This window comes from Mus caroli, chromosome X, assembly GCF_900094665.2.
Source record: "Mus caroli chromosome X, CAROLI_EIJ_v1.1, whole genome shotgun sequence".
NCBI lineage: Eukaryota > Metazoa > Chordata > Mammalia > Rodentia > Muridae > Mus > Mus caroli.
The window spans coordinates 152,469,647-152,489,775 of record NC_034589.1 but is presented as its reverse complement, the minus strand read 5'-3'; the positions used below and the strand labels follow the sequence as shown (position 1 = coordinate 152,489,775).

General features: G+C 40.2%; 1 protein-coding gene across 1 annotated transcript in view; it reads right to left on the bottom strand.

Moving 5' to 3' along the window:
- Ace2 (angiotensin I converting enzyme 2) overlaps positions 1-20,129 on the bottom strand; it is a 48,472-nt gene that overhangs the window by 2,813 nt on the left and 25,530 nt on the right. Inside the window, exons 8-16 of the mRNA XM_021153479.2 lie at positions 18,698-18,867; positions 16,030-16,256; positions 13,342-13,486; positions 11,505-11,603; positions 10,302-10,424; positions 9,701-9,873; positions 8,174-8,232; positions 5,192-5,292; positions 2,872-2,988 (exon numbers count right to left, since the gene is read on the bottom strand). Of these exons, the coding sequence (XP_021009138.1) occupies positions 2,872-2,988; positions 5,192-5,292; positions 8,174-8,232; positions 9,701-9,873; positions 10,302-10,424; positions 11,505-11,603; positions 13,342-13,486; positions 16,030-16,256; positions 18,698-18,867 (1,214 nt within the window). The remainder of the gene's footprint in view (positions 1-2,871; positions 2,989-5,191; positions 5,293-8,173; positions 8,233-9,700; positions 9,874-10,301; positions 10,425-11,504; positions 11,604-13,341; positions 13,487-16,029; positions 16,257-18,697; positions 18,868-20,129) is intronic.

Below are 20,129 nucleotides of genomic sequence, written 5' to 3'. Positions count from 1 at the left end.
CACCATTATTTTCTCCTTATATCAGGGATATAATCCAAAGGGATTTAATATGCTTTGTCATTAGAATGTACAACTAAAACTTTGTGCAGTGGCCCATGCCTGGGAAGCCAGTGCTTTAGGATGAGGTCTAGACAAATTTGAGTCAATCAACTCTGCAAAGCATGATCCAGTATAATCAGGGGAACATAGCAAGGCCACAAAAATACACACCTAAAATAAAGATAAAATTGAAGTAGATAGGGCCAATAGAGAGATACAAACTTTTGACAACTACATGTCTTTCATACCTGGTAACCTGAATTAGGTCTATCAACAACCTTATTTGAAGTTTAAGTTAGAAATGTATAAAGAGGGGTGGGGGAGAGAGGTGGCCTAGAGAGATGGCTAAGTGGTTAAGAGGTTTTGTATCACTCTTCCAGAGGACCTGAGTTTGGTCCCCAGAACCCACATTGGGCAGCTCACAAAAGTGCCTATAACTTCAGCCCCAAGGGATTGAAAGCCCTCTTCTTGACTCCACAGGTGCTGCACATATGCAGTTCACATATAAACACATAGGCTCACACTCTAAAACGTTAAGAGAATAAAGTTATCATACAAATTCATAGGTTTCATTATAAAAAGAAGATTTTAGAATGAACAGATAGCTTAGTATTTATCATGTCTAGATTCTACATTTTAAAAGTTAGCATATCCGGCAAGAAGTTCTCAGTCTTCAGCCTACATCTAAAATAAGTACTGACAACCAGGCAGTGGTGGCGCACGCCTTTAATCCTAACACTGGGGAGGCAGAGACAGATGGATCTCTGTGAGTTTGAGACCTTCCTTGTCTACAGAATGAGTTCCAGGACATCCAGGGCTACATAGAGAAGCTTTGTCTCAAAAGAATCTCAAGCGATCAATTATTTTATTAAAATGACATTACATCAAAAAACAGAAGAGCATACTTGAAAATCCCTCTTTTATAAATGAATCATATCCTACACCCAAGTCGCTGAAGAAGTTGTCCAAATAAATGGTGCTAACATTTGGAAGCAGCATCACAGTGGAACACGGGAATGAGACCTCTGCATTTCTCAAGCACTGAAATTATAAGTAGCTGAAGTTGTCGGAGTAGAAAGGATGGAAATTGTGGACAACAAAAACAGTATAATGGAGGAACATTTTGGTTCGTAAAATGTCTAGCACCACAGTTTCTTATCCATTGGTATAGCTCAGGTGACGAGGTCAGACTCCATCAGAGAGGACAAGCAGCCAACACAGAGTTAGCCACAAGCCCTGGCAACCTCAAGAGTTAATCAAGTCATTTGAAAGAGTCATTTCTAGAAAAGAAAGTTTGAGATTTCCTGTAGCTTCTATCTCAGAATCCAGGAAGAGAAGGTGCTTTCATGACAATCTCAGCCAGAATTTTGTCTAAGGCTGATACTAGCCTTTTTGGAGGAGGAGAATGAATCTTTGGGCATGATTCACACACCTCAATCAGGCCAAATTTTCTAGGCACACTCTATTCAGCAGATCTGAGATCTGGTCTGAAGGGTAAATAGAATTCCTGGCATAGCTCAATAGTGCCACCTAGTGAGGTGTCAGGGACAGGAAACTTAGCATTTTGCTTGCTTGTGACCTCCCTCCCTCCCTCCCTCCCTCCCTTCCTCTCTCTTTCTTTTATTTTAATGAGAAAAAGAACCGTCTGTCTTCCATTCCTGCTATCTTGTTTAAAACAACTGAGGCAGTCTGGACCAGTTATTTCTTACGAGTGATCACTGCTCCATGGTAAATTCTTATCTTGGTGTGAATGAAACCTAATGCTTACCTTCCTTGATTCCTGCTTTGGGCAATTCAATAACTCTTTCATAATGTCATAGTGTCCCTGTACAAATGGTGGCAGTGTGTGCCCATTTCTTGTCTGCACTTTCCAAGCATGATAGCCAAGCTTCCTTTAGCCAAAATGACTTCCCTTTTACCTGAGACCATTGTCAGGCTAGAGAGGCTAGGGAATGAATATCACCAGAAAGAGTTCCTGGCCAGTGACTAGGGAGAAGTGTTAAAGATCTGAGCTCCTGCAGTCCTCTGCTGAGACAATTCGGGTACACATTCTACCGTATCCTAGAGTTGTCAGACAGGACTGCCTAGCAGAAACTCTAGTTCCTGACAATGATAGCTTGTTTGATAACTTGGAACCTGGTCACATTTCCCCAGGTCTCTGTCTCCTGTCCACAGTTTCTAGAGGAGCTTCTCAGCACTGCTTATGCTTGCTTGCTTGCTTGCTTGCTTGCTTGCTTGCTTGCTTGCTTCCAAATCAAGACCTTCTCCTGGCCAGTCCCCAATCAAAACCAGTCTCTTGCTGTTGGATTATAATAGGATCAAGAACCCAAGTTTGTGTGGTTAAAGAGATGGTTCCAGCAGCCAAATGCCTGCTGTACAAGCACAAGGACTTGAGTTCTGATGCCCAGTATACATATAAAAAAGCTGGGTGTGGTAGTACCCAGCTTGTGTCCACTCCAATGCTAGGAATTGGGAGAGATGGGCAGATCCCTGAAGTTCACTTACCAGCCCACCTAAATTGATTAACATTGGGTTTAGTGAGACATCATGTCTCTAAAAGCAAGGTGGTGATGGGTCAGAAACGACAGCTATGTCAACCGTTGGCTTCTACATGTGTAACCATGTCACATGTACACACCCACACACAAATCCATACATAGACCACAGACACCACCACCACAGCCACAAGAACAACCCATGTTTTCAGATGAGGTAAAAGACATAAATGATTGTAAATGATGTCCAGCACACAATATTGCACAAAATGTAAGCTACTGGCACATTAGCTAACTCCTTCATCTTTACATAGTTTGTTTGAAAGTAAAATGTCACCTGATGGCATCTTCAACTTCACTTCTAGGAATGACATCAGACACATTTTGGGGTGAGGTGACAAAGAAGTAGAAGGAGACTCTTGGTTTCAAATCTCTTACTCGTACATCTTCCTCTCTGTGTGTGGGGGGAACAAAAAGAAACATATTTCTCCTTTCCTAATGAAAGAAAGAAAGAAAGAAAGACAGAAAGAAAGACAGAAAGACAGAAAGACAGAAAGAAAGACAGAAAGAAAGACAGAAAGAAAGACAGAAAGACAGAAAGACAGAAAGACAGAAAGAAAGAAAGGAAGGAAGGAAGGAAGGAAGGAAGGAAGGAAGGAAGGAAGGAAGGAAGGAAGGAAGGAAGACAGAAAGAAAGAAAGTCATCCCCTTGACAGTGGAATGGAATTTAGAACATGGCTCCTGGATGAGGAGACACAGAACAGGGCAAACAGTAAAAAGATAGAATTGACCAAGAATCTTGACACTATCCAAAGCACATGAAATCAGTAGCATAAAAGTTGTAATACCTCACATTCTAAGCATGGTAATGCATGCTTCTAATCCCAGCACTTGGGAGGCAAAGGCAAGCAGATATCTGAGTTTGAGACCAGCCTAGTCTACAAATCAAGCTCCAGGACAGCCAGGGCTGTTACACAGAGAAATCGGGTCTTGAAAACAGAGAAAGAGGCAGGGTTGTAAGACCACCTTTGATACTGTTTTTCCCCACTATCACACAAAACCTACATCTGTTTAATTCTTTTTAACGTCAACCTAAAACACCAAGGGAATCAAGAATTCTAGGCAGTGGTGGTGCATGCCTTTAATCTCAGTACTCAGGAGGCAGAGGCAGACAGATCTCTGGGAGTTCAAGGCCATCCTGGTTCACAGAATAAGTTGCAGAACAACCAGCAATACACAGAGAAACCCTGTCTCAACAGGGAGAGAGAGAGAGAGAGGCAGAGACAGAGAGACAGAGAGAGACAGAGACACATAGAGAATCAAGACAAGTAATTGGTGACCTACAAATATGAGAAGCAACATGGTAGACAGTGATCTTTCAGTGTCAGAAACAGAATGTTAACATTCTCTGGCTTGGCTCTATCCAGCAAGTGTTATATAGCATCAATTGATGAAGGTAAAAGTAGGGCTCATTATACAGTGTGACAAAGCAATGCTCACACAGCTCTGGGAGTGATCCTAGCAAAAAACAAGGCAGAACATGTAGAGATCTATGGTCTTTGAATAACTACTTGACCATCTCAAAAACCAAAGTCTATGCAATGGCCTTGAGGCCCCAAAGAACTTTCTGTGCTCACTTTTGCCCTAAAACTGCCCTGATCATATATCACCAATTTGCCCTCTAGTAGATGCTTCCCCATCCACAATGGCCTTGCTGTTCCGTTGCCATGCAATGGCTATTACTTCGTTAGACTTTGTGCCTGTTGATTCCCTTGCTGAACACTTTCTCCCATTGTCTGCACTGTTGGCTTTTCTGCTTCTCTCCCTACTTCTTAATGTTAGTGATGTCCTTTCTAATCACTAACTCACTTAAAGTTGAACATTCCCCCAGTCTCTTACCTTTCCCTGTCCTATTTGTGTTTTCCTCCATAGCGCTCTCTCTCTCTCTCTCTCTCTCTCTCTCTCTCTCTCTCTCTCTCTCCTGATATAAGCTCCAAGAAGAAAAGAATTTTCTTTTTTTCCTACTTTAATTCTAAGAGTGAGATGAGAGAGATGAGAGTGGACAGAGACAGAGAGAGATGTTTAATAACAATGTTCATAGCATCTACAAGATAAACCACAAGCATCTTAAAAGGAAAGGAACCCAAATTCCTGGTTGTCAAATAAAATTCTGGACTATGCTTATGCCAGCAACCCTAGTTAAGATCAGTAGACTCCAAATAAACAAGGTAACAATAGAAACAGAGGTACAAGAGTAGGAGGAAGAAGAAAGAATTCAGCGGGAATCGTATGAGAGAACTTCAAAATGCAGCATATACATATGTGAAATCTCCATTCAAAAAATACAGAAACTAAAGTATATTTGGATATCCTCCTTGATTTGATGTGAAGAAAGTTTAAGCTCTAGAGTAGTGGAGCAGGGAGTTATGTACAGAACCTAGCAAATTGCCTAGTCCTGCAATGACTGGATGAGCCAGGGGCAGGGTAATACCCAGGGGTGCTCCTCCTTCTCAAAGGAGAAAGGGAGGGGAAATAGGGGAGGATTTGGGTGAGGGGATACTTGGAGGAGAGGGAACTGATAATAGGATGTAAAGCAAGTAGAAGTAGTAGTAGTAGTAATAATAATAATAATAATAGAATCTAGCAAATCAACTCACAGAAAAGGAACTGTCTGTTTTTTGACTGTTGAAAAATACTCTCTCATGGCATAGGCAACAGATGATCGGAACAGGAACATTTCATTGTTGGTCCAATTATACTGCAAATTCAGAAGAAAGACACCATTCAATGGGGCGGGGGCAGAGGGAAATGGCAGAGTCCTCATTACTATTCCAAGAATTCTGGCCATCAAGTCTTTGCCCTCCAGTGTGAGCATGCATCCGCATTTGGTGGTTGGAATGGATTTAACTGACTGTTACATGAAGAGTTTCCGATTTCGGAAATCTAGGATGAGAACCAAGAATTTGCATATCTACTACCCCAGGAGGTGCTAATGCAACCATTCCTGTTTCAGGGGCCCATCAGTCCTTTCACTTTGGTTTGCTATGAATTGAAATAAGAGCCCTGAGGATAGGTTTATAGATAGGAGACAGCCCAAAGTTGTGTGGTTTTCGTGGACTCTATGTATTTTGTAGGCAACTCACTCTAGCTTTTACTGTTTTATTGGGAAGTCTCAGGTATTTGAACCATGCAGTCTATTGCCAGAGAGGGTTAAAGGTAGCATTCCCTCTTTCTTCCAGTGGATGGCAGTAGAGATCAATAAATGACAAAGGCGTTTCCTTTCTCCTTTCCCTTTCAGAGAAAAAGCAACACAGAATCTTGGGAAAGAATTGTTTTCACTTAAGCTTGGGTTTACCCATATGTGAAGTATGGGTTTTTTTTAATAGTGATAGTTGTATATAACTGTTGTCCCTAGTAATTCTCTTGCTATGATTTCCATATTTTAAACATTGAAAAGCTAAATTCTTAAGATGATGTCTACCATGAAATGACTTGAACTGGGCAGATACTCTGGCCCTGCTGCACATAGGCACTGAAAGTACCTCTCATCAGTGATCGGCTTTAGAATGTCACACCATCAAATTTGCATGGAAAGGGAACATGGATGCAAATGCCCAGACAAGAGAATAGAGACATTTCCTGATCTGCCAGGACTAATTTCAATTTATTAGGCCAAAGATGAGCTAATAAAAGTGTGATTAAAATAAATATTCTTTTGAGCTTTCAATGCACATTAAAAAGTGGGAATTTGCACTCATAGTTGAGAAACAATGGACTTGTGCTTCTCCAATTGCTGTCTGAAAGCCAGCAATTTTTCTTTTCTGAGAGACAGAAAGGGAGTGAATCCCAATGGAGGGGAGCTCGGGAGGAGCTGGGAGAAGTACAGTGAGAAGAAACTGTAATCAGAATGTATTATATGAGAAAAGAATCTATTTTCAATAAAGGGGAAAGTTGCTTTCTTTTGTTTTCATTTTTAATGCTTGTGTTATGTACATTGGTGTCTTAGGTATCTATAAAAATATAGCAAAATTTGTCAAGTCTTGGGAAATATTTAACTTTTCAGGAAATGGGGAGGTAGAAACTGATTCATCGAGTCTATACCTTGCTTGACACGTCAGTTTTCTGTAGAACATTGGACTGCTTTATCTGATTGTCCCAGGTTTCTAGGACACACCCAAGCTGTTCATCCCATCTACCTGAGACAACATGCCCTCTCCTCTTTCCTAATCAAAGCTGCTATTGAAAAGGAGACTATTTGGGAAGAGGAAGGAGAAAAGTGAAGGTGGGGTGAGGAAGACAATAAATGAAGGCATACATTACCATCAAAGTAAATTATGTAAATGTGTGAAAATCTCCCAATGAAACCCACTTTGTATAATTATTACTACAAACTAAGAAAATTGTCTCTCTTAAAAACTTGTACTTCCCAGGGCTGGATCAAGTGAGATAGATGTTTATAAATCTATAAATAATAAGATTTTCTATTAAATATTTTGTTATTCAAAAGTGTATCTTTAAGTCAACGGTTCTCAAACATGCCTGTACTTAGAACCTCTGGGAAAAACTTAAAACTCCTTATATTTTAAAAATTCCCTTATTTTCTGTGTAGGAGTCTATTGCTGGTACCATGCACATGCCTGTGGAGATCAAAATAGGGTACAAGAACCCATAGAACTGGGCTTAGGAATAGTTGCGAGGCACCACGGCAGTACAGCGAACCTGGGTCCTCTGCTAAAGCCACAAGTGCACTTAACTGCCAAGCCATCACCCCAGCTCCAGATTAAAAACCTCTTAATGAGGCTGGGTGTGGTGGTGCAGGCCTTTAATCTGAGGCTTTCTGGGAGGTTAAGGCCAATCTCATCTACATAGTGAGTTCCAGGCCAGCCTTAACTGCACAGTGAGACCCTGTCTCAAACAAAAAGAAAGCTCTTAAATCTTGGCGTCACACTCCAGAACAATTAAGCCAGCATCTCTGGAAGTGTAGCCCACACACTCATATTTTGAAGACTTCCTATGCAGTTCCAATGTTGAGCCAAGCTTGAGACTTGGAGTTTCCCAGTCATTCCAATGTATGCAAACCACATGGAGGGCTGACAAAAATGGGGATCCTGATTAAGCAGTTCCAGGGCTGGGACCTGAGATGCTGCACTTTTAAAACAAGCTTCCAGATTTGAAATTTTCCCCCATAAACCAGACAGTTAATAAAACAAGTACATAAATGGTTAAGAAAACAAAATCAACCAAAAACCTAAGAAAAGAAACAACTCCTCATCATATAACCATGATCATGTCTTTAAATACAAGTCATAGTGATGAGTCAATTGTAAAGGTGGGAGTTTGATAATTACAGTACAGATGTTTCAGCCCAGATCTTCATAACACACCCAAGGTAACAAGTAAACAGTACACATTGCCTATCCAGTAAGAGATGGATTACAAAGGGAAAAAAAGTTAAGGAGAGAGGGAGGGAGGGAGGGAAGGAAAATGGGAGAAAGGAAGGAGTCAGTTGTAGGCCAGAGCTGGGCTTAGTTTTAAGCAAACCATGTGTCCTTTTTTGCTTTAGACCACACTAGAATGGGATTTCAAGGGAAGAGAATGCACTGAGGAAAAATGGAATCACCATTTAGAACAATACTCACTGCATTAACTCCAAGAGCTGATTTTAGGCTTATCCTCACTTTAATGCTTTGGTCCGCATCTGGTTAAAGAGAAAGTTCAGACAGGTGGTTTAGATGACAGACTGACCACACATGTTTTTATCCCTTTTCAAGACTGCAGTAAGGAAATGGCAATAGGATTTTTATAAAGGGTACAGACACAGCTTTTACAAAATGAGAAATGATGAGAAGCTGGTAGCTGCTTTCTGAGAGAATCATAAGTCACTGCCTGATGTGTACATAGATGAGATTACAGGCCACAAAGGAGTGAATCCCAGAGAAAGCTTGGGATTCTGATGCAGCTGAGGTGGGAAGAGTATGGGAAATTGGTACTGAGGATGTGGTTAAAGCCAATTTGGAGATGCCATGGTTCTGCACACCATCATCACTTACTCAGACAGCCAACTGGAACTTGTTCTTCAATAGAACAAGAAATAAACCTGGAAAGAAGATATGGAATCCAGGAAACAGGATTCAACTCAGAAGAGCCAGGAGGTGATTTTGAAGGACAGTTATGGCCTATGTAAAACTCCAAGGGGAAGTTGCAAGGGATGAAAATAAATAGATACATTCTACTAGTTGGTAATAAAGAAATGCTCTGTTTGATGATGAATTGTGTATGCCAAAAATGGGTGAGTAGAAACTCTGATACAGACAAGCCACTTAAGAGAGGATACAGCATAGTGTGTTACTTGGCTGTGCAGGTGGCCTGACATAAATATTGATAACTGCTTTATAAAAAAAAATCCCATCAATACTTTACTGAGACAGTGAACAGTGGACGTGGAAGAGGAGCTGAGAGAGGAGTTCTAACATTGATAATAAGACAGCAAAAGAAACAAGGTTGGAAAGTTATTAAAGTGACTGTCAGAGACACATGGTCTAGCTGATGACAGTGTTTGTCTTACAAGAGTGCTTTAGTTAGGTGTTGTTGTTGTTGTTGCTGTTATTGTTTGTTTTGTTTGGTCAACTTGACATTTTGTTAGCTGGGAAGATGAACCTTAATTGAAAAATGTCTCCATCTGATTGGCCTGTGGAGTATTTTCTTCACTAATCATTGATGTGTGAAGTCCCAGCACACTGTGGGCAAAGGTGCCCCTGGGCAGGGGGTCCTGGGAAAAATCAAGCTGAGCAAAGCTTGGAGAGCAAGCTAGCTAGAGTGTCCCTCCACGGCCCCTCTTCACTTCCAGCCTCCAGATTACTGCCTTGAGTTCCTGATGATGAACTGTAATGTATAAGCTTAAAGAAACCTGTTCCTCTCCAAGTTGCTTTCGGTCATGGTATCTTTATCACAGCAACAGAAACAATCTAGGGCAAAGAACCAGGTTCAAAGGGACTCTTACTGTGAAGGTGAGACAAGTAAGAACATGTGACAGAGTTTGTGACACCATCTAAGGAAGACGAACACATATTGAGCTATGTCACAGCCCCCACAAAGCTATGGCTAAAGGACACCAAGAGAAGCAAACAAGGAACAATGCACAATGTGTGTGCAGTCAGTGAACTCACATGGGCTCCAGTCAGTGTTCCACCCCACAAAAGAATTTCTGTTCTGCTCTTTCAGCCAGTCAAACAACGGTTGGAAGTAATTGAGCAGTGGTTTTACATCCATATTCCTTGCTCCTACCACATTTTCCAAGGCTTTGGTCCAGGGCTCTGAATTTCCAAGACTCAGCATCTTGCTATATGAAACAAATAAACAAATAAACAAAACCCAACCAAGTGTGAGTCATTTTGAAGGGTGCCAGGTGGGCATACCTTTGCATCTACACTCTTTATACTTCTTCTGTTGGAATTAGCTAAATTTTCTTCTGGCAGATTATTAAAATGAGGCATATTATCAACCTCTCTTTCTTTCCAATTGTTCAAAAGAGAGCCCTGTAGTTATCACACAGAGACAGGAGGTGGCCCATCCAGGCTTCACATGACCTAGATTCTTGTCTCATTCCAAATTGAACATTCATTTCATGGTTCGTTGGAGAAAGTCTGAAGTTCCAATTTTGGGAGGGGGTGGGGGCAGAGGAAGCAAATAAATTAAATCAAATCATAGGCATAGAAATTAGTCATATGGGATGCTAAGAGAGGTTCAGCACTTTGAGGCATTTCTTACAGCAACTTCTGCCCAGCTTCAGTGGAATTTGAGATGTCACATTTGTGCAGTGGGCCATTATACTTAGCTGCTTGACAAAGAGCTTCTTGAAACTGGAATTGGTAAATGGTCCTTGTGTAATATCTGTACAAGCAACAAAGAAACAAACAAAAAGAAGGCTCATGTTTTATTGCTGTAGTAGAGTCACAGATCCAGGGAAATAATTAAATTCCTGGCCCAAATAATCCCAGAGGTGAAAAATCTTTCTCTAGAAGAAGACTGCCATGAACTCTTCAGATGCTGCACATACTCTTTGCATTGCATAGATTTGGCCATAGAACAGTTTTGCTACTGTGTCACAGGGTAGTCACATTTGGATTGCTGTGCCAGAGTTATTTATAGCTCTTTCCTATAAAGTGGTATCAAGCTGGTCCTTATGCCAGGTAAATACATTCCCAGTTTTACAGATACAGGAGGTGAGGTCCACACGTTCCTGCATCCTAGCATCCAGGAGTTTGAGGCCAGCCTGGGACATGTCTCAAATAGACAAAATAAACAAGAATAATAAAAACACTCCTTAAGTGCATAATAAGCTCATGTGTGTGTGTGTGTGTGTGTGTGTGTGTGTGTGTGTGTGTGTGTGTGTGTTGTCAACTTGCCATAAGCTGGAGTCATCTAGGAAGAAGGAACCTCAATTTAGAAAATGCTTTGTTCAGATTGACCTCTAAGCTAGTCTGTGGAGCATTTTCTGGCTAAATGTTTTGTGTGGGAGGGCCCAGACCACTGGACAAGGTATTACCCCCTGAGCAGGTGATCATTTGAGGTACAAGAAGATAAGCTAAGCCAGCCATGAAGAGCAAGACAGTAGGCAGTGTTCCTCAGCAGTCTCTGCTTCAGTTCCTGCCTCCTACCCTGTCTTGGCTTCCTTCAATGAAGAGACAAAGCCATATCCTTTCCAAGTTGCTTTTGATCATAGTATCTATCACAGCTATACAAAGCAAAGTAGGACAATCCTTAACAATAGGCAAAAGATCTCGTATAAGTTTATTTAACCCGATAAAACATTGAATTGAAACTGATAATCTACCTTAAGCTTGGGGATAGGAAAGAGATAGGCAAGCCTTGTAATTATCACTTCATCTAGCCATGTTTAAGTTTTTGTCATTAGCCCCAGCTATCCTTTAAGCCCTATTTACTAACAGAGAGGAGAAAACTGTCATTTACCGAATGAATGAGTAATCATTAGAAACATGGAACAGAGATGCAGGGTCACAGTATGTTTCATCATGAGGCAGAGGCTCCACCACACCAACGATCTCCCGCCTTGGGAAGAAAAGAAAAGTAAAGGAAAGTATACATTAGTGAAGGATGGACCATCATGAGAAGGGAGATCTGAGCTCAACTACAGCAGTTTCACCTGGCAATATATTGAAACTTATTGTCAACCAGGTGTGGTGGCGCACGCCTTTAATCCCAGCACTTGGGAGGCAGAGGCAGGTGAATTTCTGAGTTCGAGGCCAGCCTGGTCTACAGAGTGAGTTCCAGGACAGCCAGGGCTACACAGAGAAACCCTGTCTCGAAAAACAAAAAAAAACAAAAACAAACAAACCAAAAAAAATCCAAAAAACGAAACTGATTGTCAGTTAAAATATAATAGAATCATTGTAAAAACCAGAAAACAAAGTGTGCTGTGAGCTTTCCTCACATCGCCTTAATTCAACCAACACACCATTAGAACATATTTATCTCTTCTAAAACACTAAGAATGTGCATAAAGTACATTGTATGGTTATAAATATGCTGTGAAAAACCTATAAATTCCTCTCAGACATCACAGTTATGTGCCCCTGTTGGACAGAATTTTGTAAAATTGAAATCTTATTCTTCAAAGCTAATTAAGATGCCTCCTCTTCTGTGAAGCCTGCCACCCACCTTCTAAGGCAGTTAATCCCTTAAGATCCCTTAGCATCTAGGTCTTCTTTTAGTAATGCTTTATTCCCTTGCACTTTATTAGTATTTATTAGTTATATAAAATCATGGTTCTTGTGACATCATAACTGTATCTAATATATTTTGATCATCTTCAACTCCTTATTATCATATCTTGCCACCCTCCCCACTGTCCCCTTCCTATACCTCTGAGGCCTCCTACTTTTGTGTATTATCTCCACCATTTTCCTTAATTCTTTACCATGTCTCTCCCTGTGATGTGTGGCTTTTCGCATGTAAACTCCCCCTTGCCACTGAGACATGAGCTCTGAGAGGATACAGCTGTGTCTTCGTCATCTTTAGAGTTCTAGTAATAAATCTGTGCCAGAATACTCAGGAGAAACTTCACTTCTGATTGATAAATGACCAAATGAGCAATCAATACATTGATGGAATACTTTAAGGGTCTGATTCCATAATAATTAAAATAAATTAGCAGGGATCCAAAGGTTATCCCAGTCAGAAAAAAAAAAAGGTAGAAAAGCCATATAGGTGGACACCTTTGCTTATACACAAACAATAGAAACACTGCATATTAATTACACACTTCTTGTCTTACCTTTTGGAAAATGACTTTTGAGACAATATCCTAGGAAATGATTTCAGGAAACATGATCAAAGGGCTGAGAAAGGAAAGCAGGACTCCTCCCAAAGGATATGTTATCAAGCATATCAGTAAATAAGTAATGTGAAATGATGCCCTCTCCCTGGAAGTCTGGGACTCCGTGGACATGACTCAGGGAAACAGAGGAGCTAAGGTATTTATCCACCAACTGGCCCATCTGTCATTGATTGAGGCCCTGATAGGGATGACATTAGTGTGTCAGCCCCTCCTGGCATTTGTGAGTTCAGACCTCTAAAAAGCCTGCCCTCAGGCAATGAAATAGAAATACCAGTGTGTGTGTGTGTTTGTGTGTGTGTGTGTGTGTGTGTGTGTGTGTGGTGTGTGTGTGTGTGTGTGTGTGTGTGTGTGTGTGTGTGTGTGTGTGTGTGTGTGGTTTAGTAACATGCTTTTAATTAAACAGTAAACCCATGAGGAAACATTTTGCTGATTGCAAATTTGTTGACTTACTTCATCTCCCACCACTTTTTCATCCACTGCTCTTTGGGAATTTCACCCCGAAAGACCATCCACCTCCACTTCTCTAACATGTAAGTAAATGGTAGTGTTCCAACAATTGTCAATGCCTGTTTCAGTAGGAAGTTTATTTCTGTTTCTGAAAGTAAAACCAGAAAGAACAAATATTAAGATGGAAACGGAAGCATACGTTTTGTAAGAGAACTTTCCTAATCACAAACTATTATTCCTCCTCAAGATGGAGTTACTGCAGGATAATTACATGAGAAATATTGGCAGTGGACATTGTGTGTGTTATATGTTTATCTTCTCGGATGATGGATTTGGAACAGGCTAAAGCCCTGGAATAGAGCAAGTAAGTAAAATCCACAAATTAACTAATCCTTACTTTTTACTAGTTTCAACTGCCTTCTTTAAATATCCCCTTATCAGAGTTAATTAGGGCAATTTCATCTATTTTCCCAAGCATAATGTTTATTCTTGAGAGCTGCATGTAGCCAGTGTCTGTTAATGTCTTATTCAAGACTGTATACCCAGTCCAGTGTCTGCTCTGTAATGCTCTCTTGTGAGTCCTTAGTAAATAAGCAAACATTAAACAGATGTGGTGAAACCTTGTAAACCAGGGCAGGGAGGTATTTTTTTTTAACACAATAGACTGGCTATGTAAATGACAACAATGTCTCGTGCATTTCAGAGAGATGTCTATCAGTGACAGAGTGCTTGCCTAACATGAATGAGAGCCTCAGTCCTGTCTCCAGCACTGAAAAGAAAAAAGAAAAAGAAGCCAGAAGAAAGAACCCTCCAAAGTTTCACTATTGGTAAATGGTGCTTGTAGAGGTAGATGTGTTTGCTGTAATATAAACAGCACATGATTTACCCGTGTTTCATAGTGTCATGCTACTCCATTAACATATGCACCCATTGTATTTTCATATGTTAGCTAAAAATAAATTTAAACNCGCCCCCCCCCCCCACACACACACACAAACAAACACCATAAATGGACATCTCTATAGGATACCATCCACTGGATACTCAAAAGTACAATGTACTTCAAATCGACTGATCTACTTATTAAGAACATTAAATGTTTTTACAAGTTGTGTATGTTCTTTAGCCTAAAGAGGAAGTAGGGCTGCCTCCAGCACATCACAGAAGCTGAAATGTAAATGCAGGGGTTATTATCTACTCTGTGTGTCTAGGAAAAATGCCAAACACATGGTAGGTACTCAGTAAATTTGTTTAGAAAAATAAAGAGGCGGGCACTTTGACTCATGCCTAAAATCCCAAAACTTGTGAGGCTGTGGTAGAAAAACTGTTGTGAGTTCCAGGACATCCGCGGCTACAGAGTAAAACCCTGTCTTCAAACAACAAAGCATACAAACTTCACAAGAGAAAAGAAGGTCAAGAGGAAGGGAAGGAGGAGAAGAATGAAGGATTCTATTTGGTTTAACATCATTCACAAATCAAGGCCAGAGGCAAAGAAAGAATGCTTCAAGCCAATGCTTTCATTGTGTGACATCATAAAAAACATACCGATTTCATCATCTTTGCCTAGTCTCAAGGCAGATGTAAAAAAAGAAACATAAAACAAATCATTATCTGTTCATTAGTATGAACGAATTGTATTTTAAAATTACAAAGGAAGTATGGTTACAGTAAACTGCCTTTCCCATGTTACTTTCTTCATCAAAAAGCACCATTACTGGTTTATAAACTACTCTATCTGGATAATAGTGACTAACCAGATATCAGACATGACGATGGCCTGCTACCAGGCCTTTGTCAGATCACTAAAAGCCAGAGACCAAGACAAAGAATTGTACATACAAGGATGGAACTTATGACCTTGACTTCACTGACTAGGTGTTTCTTACAGGAGAACCAAGGCTGGGATCAAATGCTAATTAAATGCAGTGGGCTACAAACAAACAAAAAGACATGAAATAGGAGGGAGATTTGTTGGAAAGCATGGTTTCAGAGATAGGGGACAGGAATAAGAAAGAAAATGATGGAGACTAGGAATGAGTGCACAGCCTACACACATATATATGTAATATGAAAAATAAAAAAAATTACAGAACCTAAAAAATTAATAAAAAGAGGGGTGATAAATTCATGAAAGAAGCAAAAGCCATGACAACCTCACTGGATGATCTGGGCCTCTTGAAAAGTTGTAGTGTTTCCTCAAGCCCAATCCCCCACCCCACCCCCACCCCGCCCCCACCCCCCAAAAAAGAGATGGGCTGCCTGAGCTACTGATGTTGAGGGATAGAATGGGTCTTTTGTTCACATGCCTTCTCCGTAAAAATAGTTTCAGAATGCCAGGTTCCTACTCTAACATTCTGGGGAAGTCCTTTGTCTTTAACCTAAAAATGACAGCCAACTATTTAAAATCCAGACACTGAGCAGCTCCATGGCTTCAACAAACCAGTTAAGTTGTGTGGGCTAGTTATCATCTTCCCAAATCCCACCCAGCTTCTATTAGATCATTTGCAGGCCATTCCTCGGTTATCTCACCTAATTCCTTGTTTAAACCACAGTTTGCATGCTCGGATCCACACTTTACAAAAGAGAAGCTTTATACCAGTAGCAAGTCCCATAAACGTTTCCCCTCTAAGTAGCATAAAGTAAAACAAGTATTTTCCTATTAGCCCCCAAACAAGCCAAAAGAAAAAGTACCACTATCTTCTTGAAAATTGGATGGCAGAAGACCAATGGATTTCAGATGCTTGGGGGTAGCTGCAGAAAGTGACATGATTTCTCCAACAGCTTCATGGAACCCTTCATTGGCTCCGTTTCTTAGCAGGAAAGGTTGCGTGGCATATGCCATGTCATATTGGATGTGTCCCATCTCGTGATGGGCTGTCAAGAAGTTGTCCATTGTGACCTTTGTACACATCTTGATTCTGCATAAAAATGGACAAGATTAAAGTGAATCTTACTTAATTTCCTTTCATTGCTAGAGTAGAGTTTTGTGGGGGTCGGGTGAGTTCCATTCTTGTGCTCTTACACTAACAGAAAACGATACCTAGAGCTCTATGCTACATAATTCTGAGGTGAGTAGTGTGTAAGTGAATACAGGCATGGTCTTCTCAAAGGACCATGTGTAGCCAGAATAGAGAAGGGGCTAGACATTTAGAATTGAGTATCAGATGTATATCATGAAGGTAGACATGATGGTCCAAGAAGGAGAAGCAGGGTAGCAAGAAAGAAAGACAAAGACAAAGCCGTAAGAGGTTCAAGTACCTAAGATTTTGGAAAGTACAGACTCGGGGTACATAGAGAAAGTGCTACTAGAGACATCACAGAAGTCTAGAAAACCATCACCACCTGAAATGATTAACTATAGTCAATGAGAAATGGTGCTTAAAGACAAAAGGTAAATATTGTCTGTGTATCACTGTGCTGTGACCCAATGAAAACAGAACTTCAATTGACAAATACGTGGTGGTCCTTCTCACCTGACATGCTTATGCTCATTCAGATATGAGTATTATATTTCAAAGATTTCTTCCCATTCTGTTTGTGACCCTTGTACACTGATAAATACTCTTTAGAGACTCCCCACTGTTTAGAGTAAGGTCAGCCTCCTTTATCTACCCCAATGTGACCACAACTTGTTTTTTCTCTATTCTTTTTTTCCTAACAGCTATAACAGTTGTTATGTATTTGCTATCTACTTTATAGAAGATTCTGTACTAGGAATTTTATGAATATGCTCTCATTTTTAAGCCTCGCTGGAGGATTTGAACTAATCACCTACACACTGCTACCTAGGTTTTTTGGGGGTTGTTTTTAAGTTTCATTGGCACATAGTTCTGCTCATTTGTTTATATATTATCTATGGCTTTTTTCATGCTACAAGTAGAGTCACTTAATTGCAACAGAGGTTTTCAAAGCCTGCATGCACTCTTTACTATCATTACAGGAAAAGACTACTGGCCTCTACTCTAATGGGCATTTTGGAACCGGGCCTCACTCTCCAAGTAGATCTACTGTCCCTCAGATGCCCAAGTGATGGCTATTAAAAATCAAAAGCTTTGATGTCATTGCTTTGACCAAATGCGAGGTGCCTTGAGGAGGGGTTTTCTTTTCTTGTCTTAAAGTATTTTCTTTTTATTTTATTTACATTGGTGTTTTGCCTGCATCTGTCTATCTGTGTGAGGGTGCTGGATCCCCATGAACAGGAGTTACAAACAGTTCTGCGCTGTCATGTGAGTGCTGGGAATTGAACCTTTGTCCTCTCAAAGAGCAGCTGGTACTCTTAACCACTGAACCACCTCTCCAGTGCAAGGAGGGTTTATATATATATATATACCCTCTACAGCAAGTGGCTGACTAACACAGGATAGATATAAATAGCCCCTTGCCACAAGGTATGACCAATTCTGATTTAAATCTGGCATTGGAGTGGTACATGAGATCAGACTGGAGCCAAATCTCCATCGCAGGTTGCATTCTTATCTGCTTTGCCTGTCCAGAGCTGTTCCCTCATTTGCCTTTGCCTGAGAGGGTCTCCCCTTACATAAAATCACCAGCTGAAGCCAGGGAGCAAACCCAAGACACAAACTTGCAACCTGGGTATTAGAGTTCTGCTTTATAAATAAGGAAACTGAAACCCAAGATTACTTTGTTCAAGGTTGCCTAATCATTCAGTGACACACCTTGGATTCCAAAGCCTATGCTCATTCTGCCACATAGCAGACTCACACTGCCCTACCCATATTTTTTGTCATTGTTGTTCTAGTCTAAACTTGTCGGCGTCAGCACCCACACCAGGTCCTGCCTCTCTGCACCTGATACTTCTGTTCTTCCAACCTGCTGTGCTCCCAGGAGTCTGCCCAACCTCTTCTTGCAATTCAAGTGCAATTCCTAAGCCACTCACAAAGTCCCTGTCTGACCCTATCTCCTAGTCCAGGAGCGGCCCATTCTGCTCTCTCAATTCCTAATAGGGCATCCTCTGTGTCTCTCTTATAGAATGTACTATTTTCTCCTTTTAATTCCAATTTGTTATTCATTTGTCCTGTCTCACAAGAGTGAGACAGTGTGTGAGTCATATGGTCAACTGTCATAGTTCTCAGCACCAAACCTTTCCTAACAGGGGGTCCAATGAACCCCGTGACCACGAGACTCTAATGAACATAAAATTTTCAAGTAAGCTATGTTCTCTAAAAGTGCAGATAGGGAACTGTGGACCATCTTCTTTTCCTGGGTGCAAGAAATGTTCTCCCTTGGACTTCCAATCCTAGTTCACAGATCCTTAAATCACATGCTCAAAGAAGTATAACGAATCCTTCATACACTCTTTCTCATTTAGTATCTGCACTGTAAGTAACAACCCAACTACCTGAAGTCTCCATGTCCCAGATCCCAAGCTGTGGGGTGGCAGACAACTTTCCGGCCATCTGCTGGCTCAGTCAGCATAGAGTTTGCCCAGAATCCTTGAGTCATATGAGGAAGGCCAACAGAAACGAAGAATTTCTCTGCCTCTTTAAATATCCTTTCTGCATCCCAGCCCTGGGGGAGAAAAAAAGAATATTGAATCCCTGTCATATATACAATAGAAATTCTTCCTGCTGAACATATACATTTACAACTTTTGAACCGAGAGGTAGGCTTTTGCATGTTTCTCATCTGTCTCCACAGCACTGCCTCTAGAGAATTAACCTAGGAGATTATTAAAAGTTATGTCAAACAATTACATTGAAAACGATTTTTGTATAATCAAAGAGGAAAAGCCATCAAAATGATCAACCAATGAAATGTTTGTATAATGGAAATTTTGTAGACACATAACCTATATTCAAAGAAATTGTATGGGTATAATAAAATAATAAGTGAAAAAATAAAATATATAAATCACTTAGATGGTATTAATTGATCTTAATGAAGAAAAAGATGCATAAAATGTTAACGACAGACTGAATTATATGTAGGATTTTTTTTGTCCTTAGTCTTCAGGTTTTGGTGCTATGAACTTTTCCCTGGAGTGATGTAAGGCAATACAAAGGCCTCACATACACCAGACAAACACTCCACCTCTAAGCATCCTGATCATCTTTCTTTATATTCTAAACACAAACAAGAAAATAGTGACCCAATTGCTGAAGACTACTCAACTCAAGCCAGCAGTTGTTGATTGGACTTCTTTAGGGACCAAGACTCCATGTTAGGATCAGTGGAAGAAATGAACTAATATAGTCAACATGAAGGCATAGACCTTTGGAATAAAAAAGCCCAGTTGTAGCCTAGAATCCAAAGAGTATTTGAGCTTCTCCATAGCAACTGAACTTTCAGAATGTTTTGAATCTGTACTGAGATAGTCAGGCATGTGCTGCCAGCTAATACCTTTTTAACAATGTCTTAGGAGACAACCAAGTCTGTTGAGGCAATGAAACCCATATCAAACAAAGCAAGCTTGGATATTTATTATATAGTGCCACAAATCATTTTTAGTACCAGAATTATTCTGGTCTTGAATATCAGTCATATTTAGTGTTTCTCCTGTGTCAGCCCTAGCAGTAAGAAATTTAATATGAGAGTAAATACCATTATCATTGTTATTAATATTATTGACTTTTAAAGGCTTAATGTCAAAATATTGTTACTAAATAGCATGGTAGCCTTCTAATTTAAACTCATAGTTTACTGACATACAAAAACACAAAAATAACACATATTTTGGAGGTATAATGTGTGTTTTTATATACATATACATTGCATGACGTTCAAATGAGGATATATATATATATATATATATATATATATATATATATATA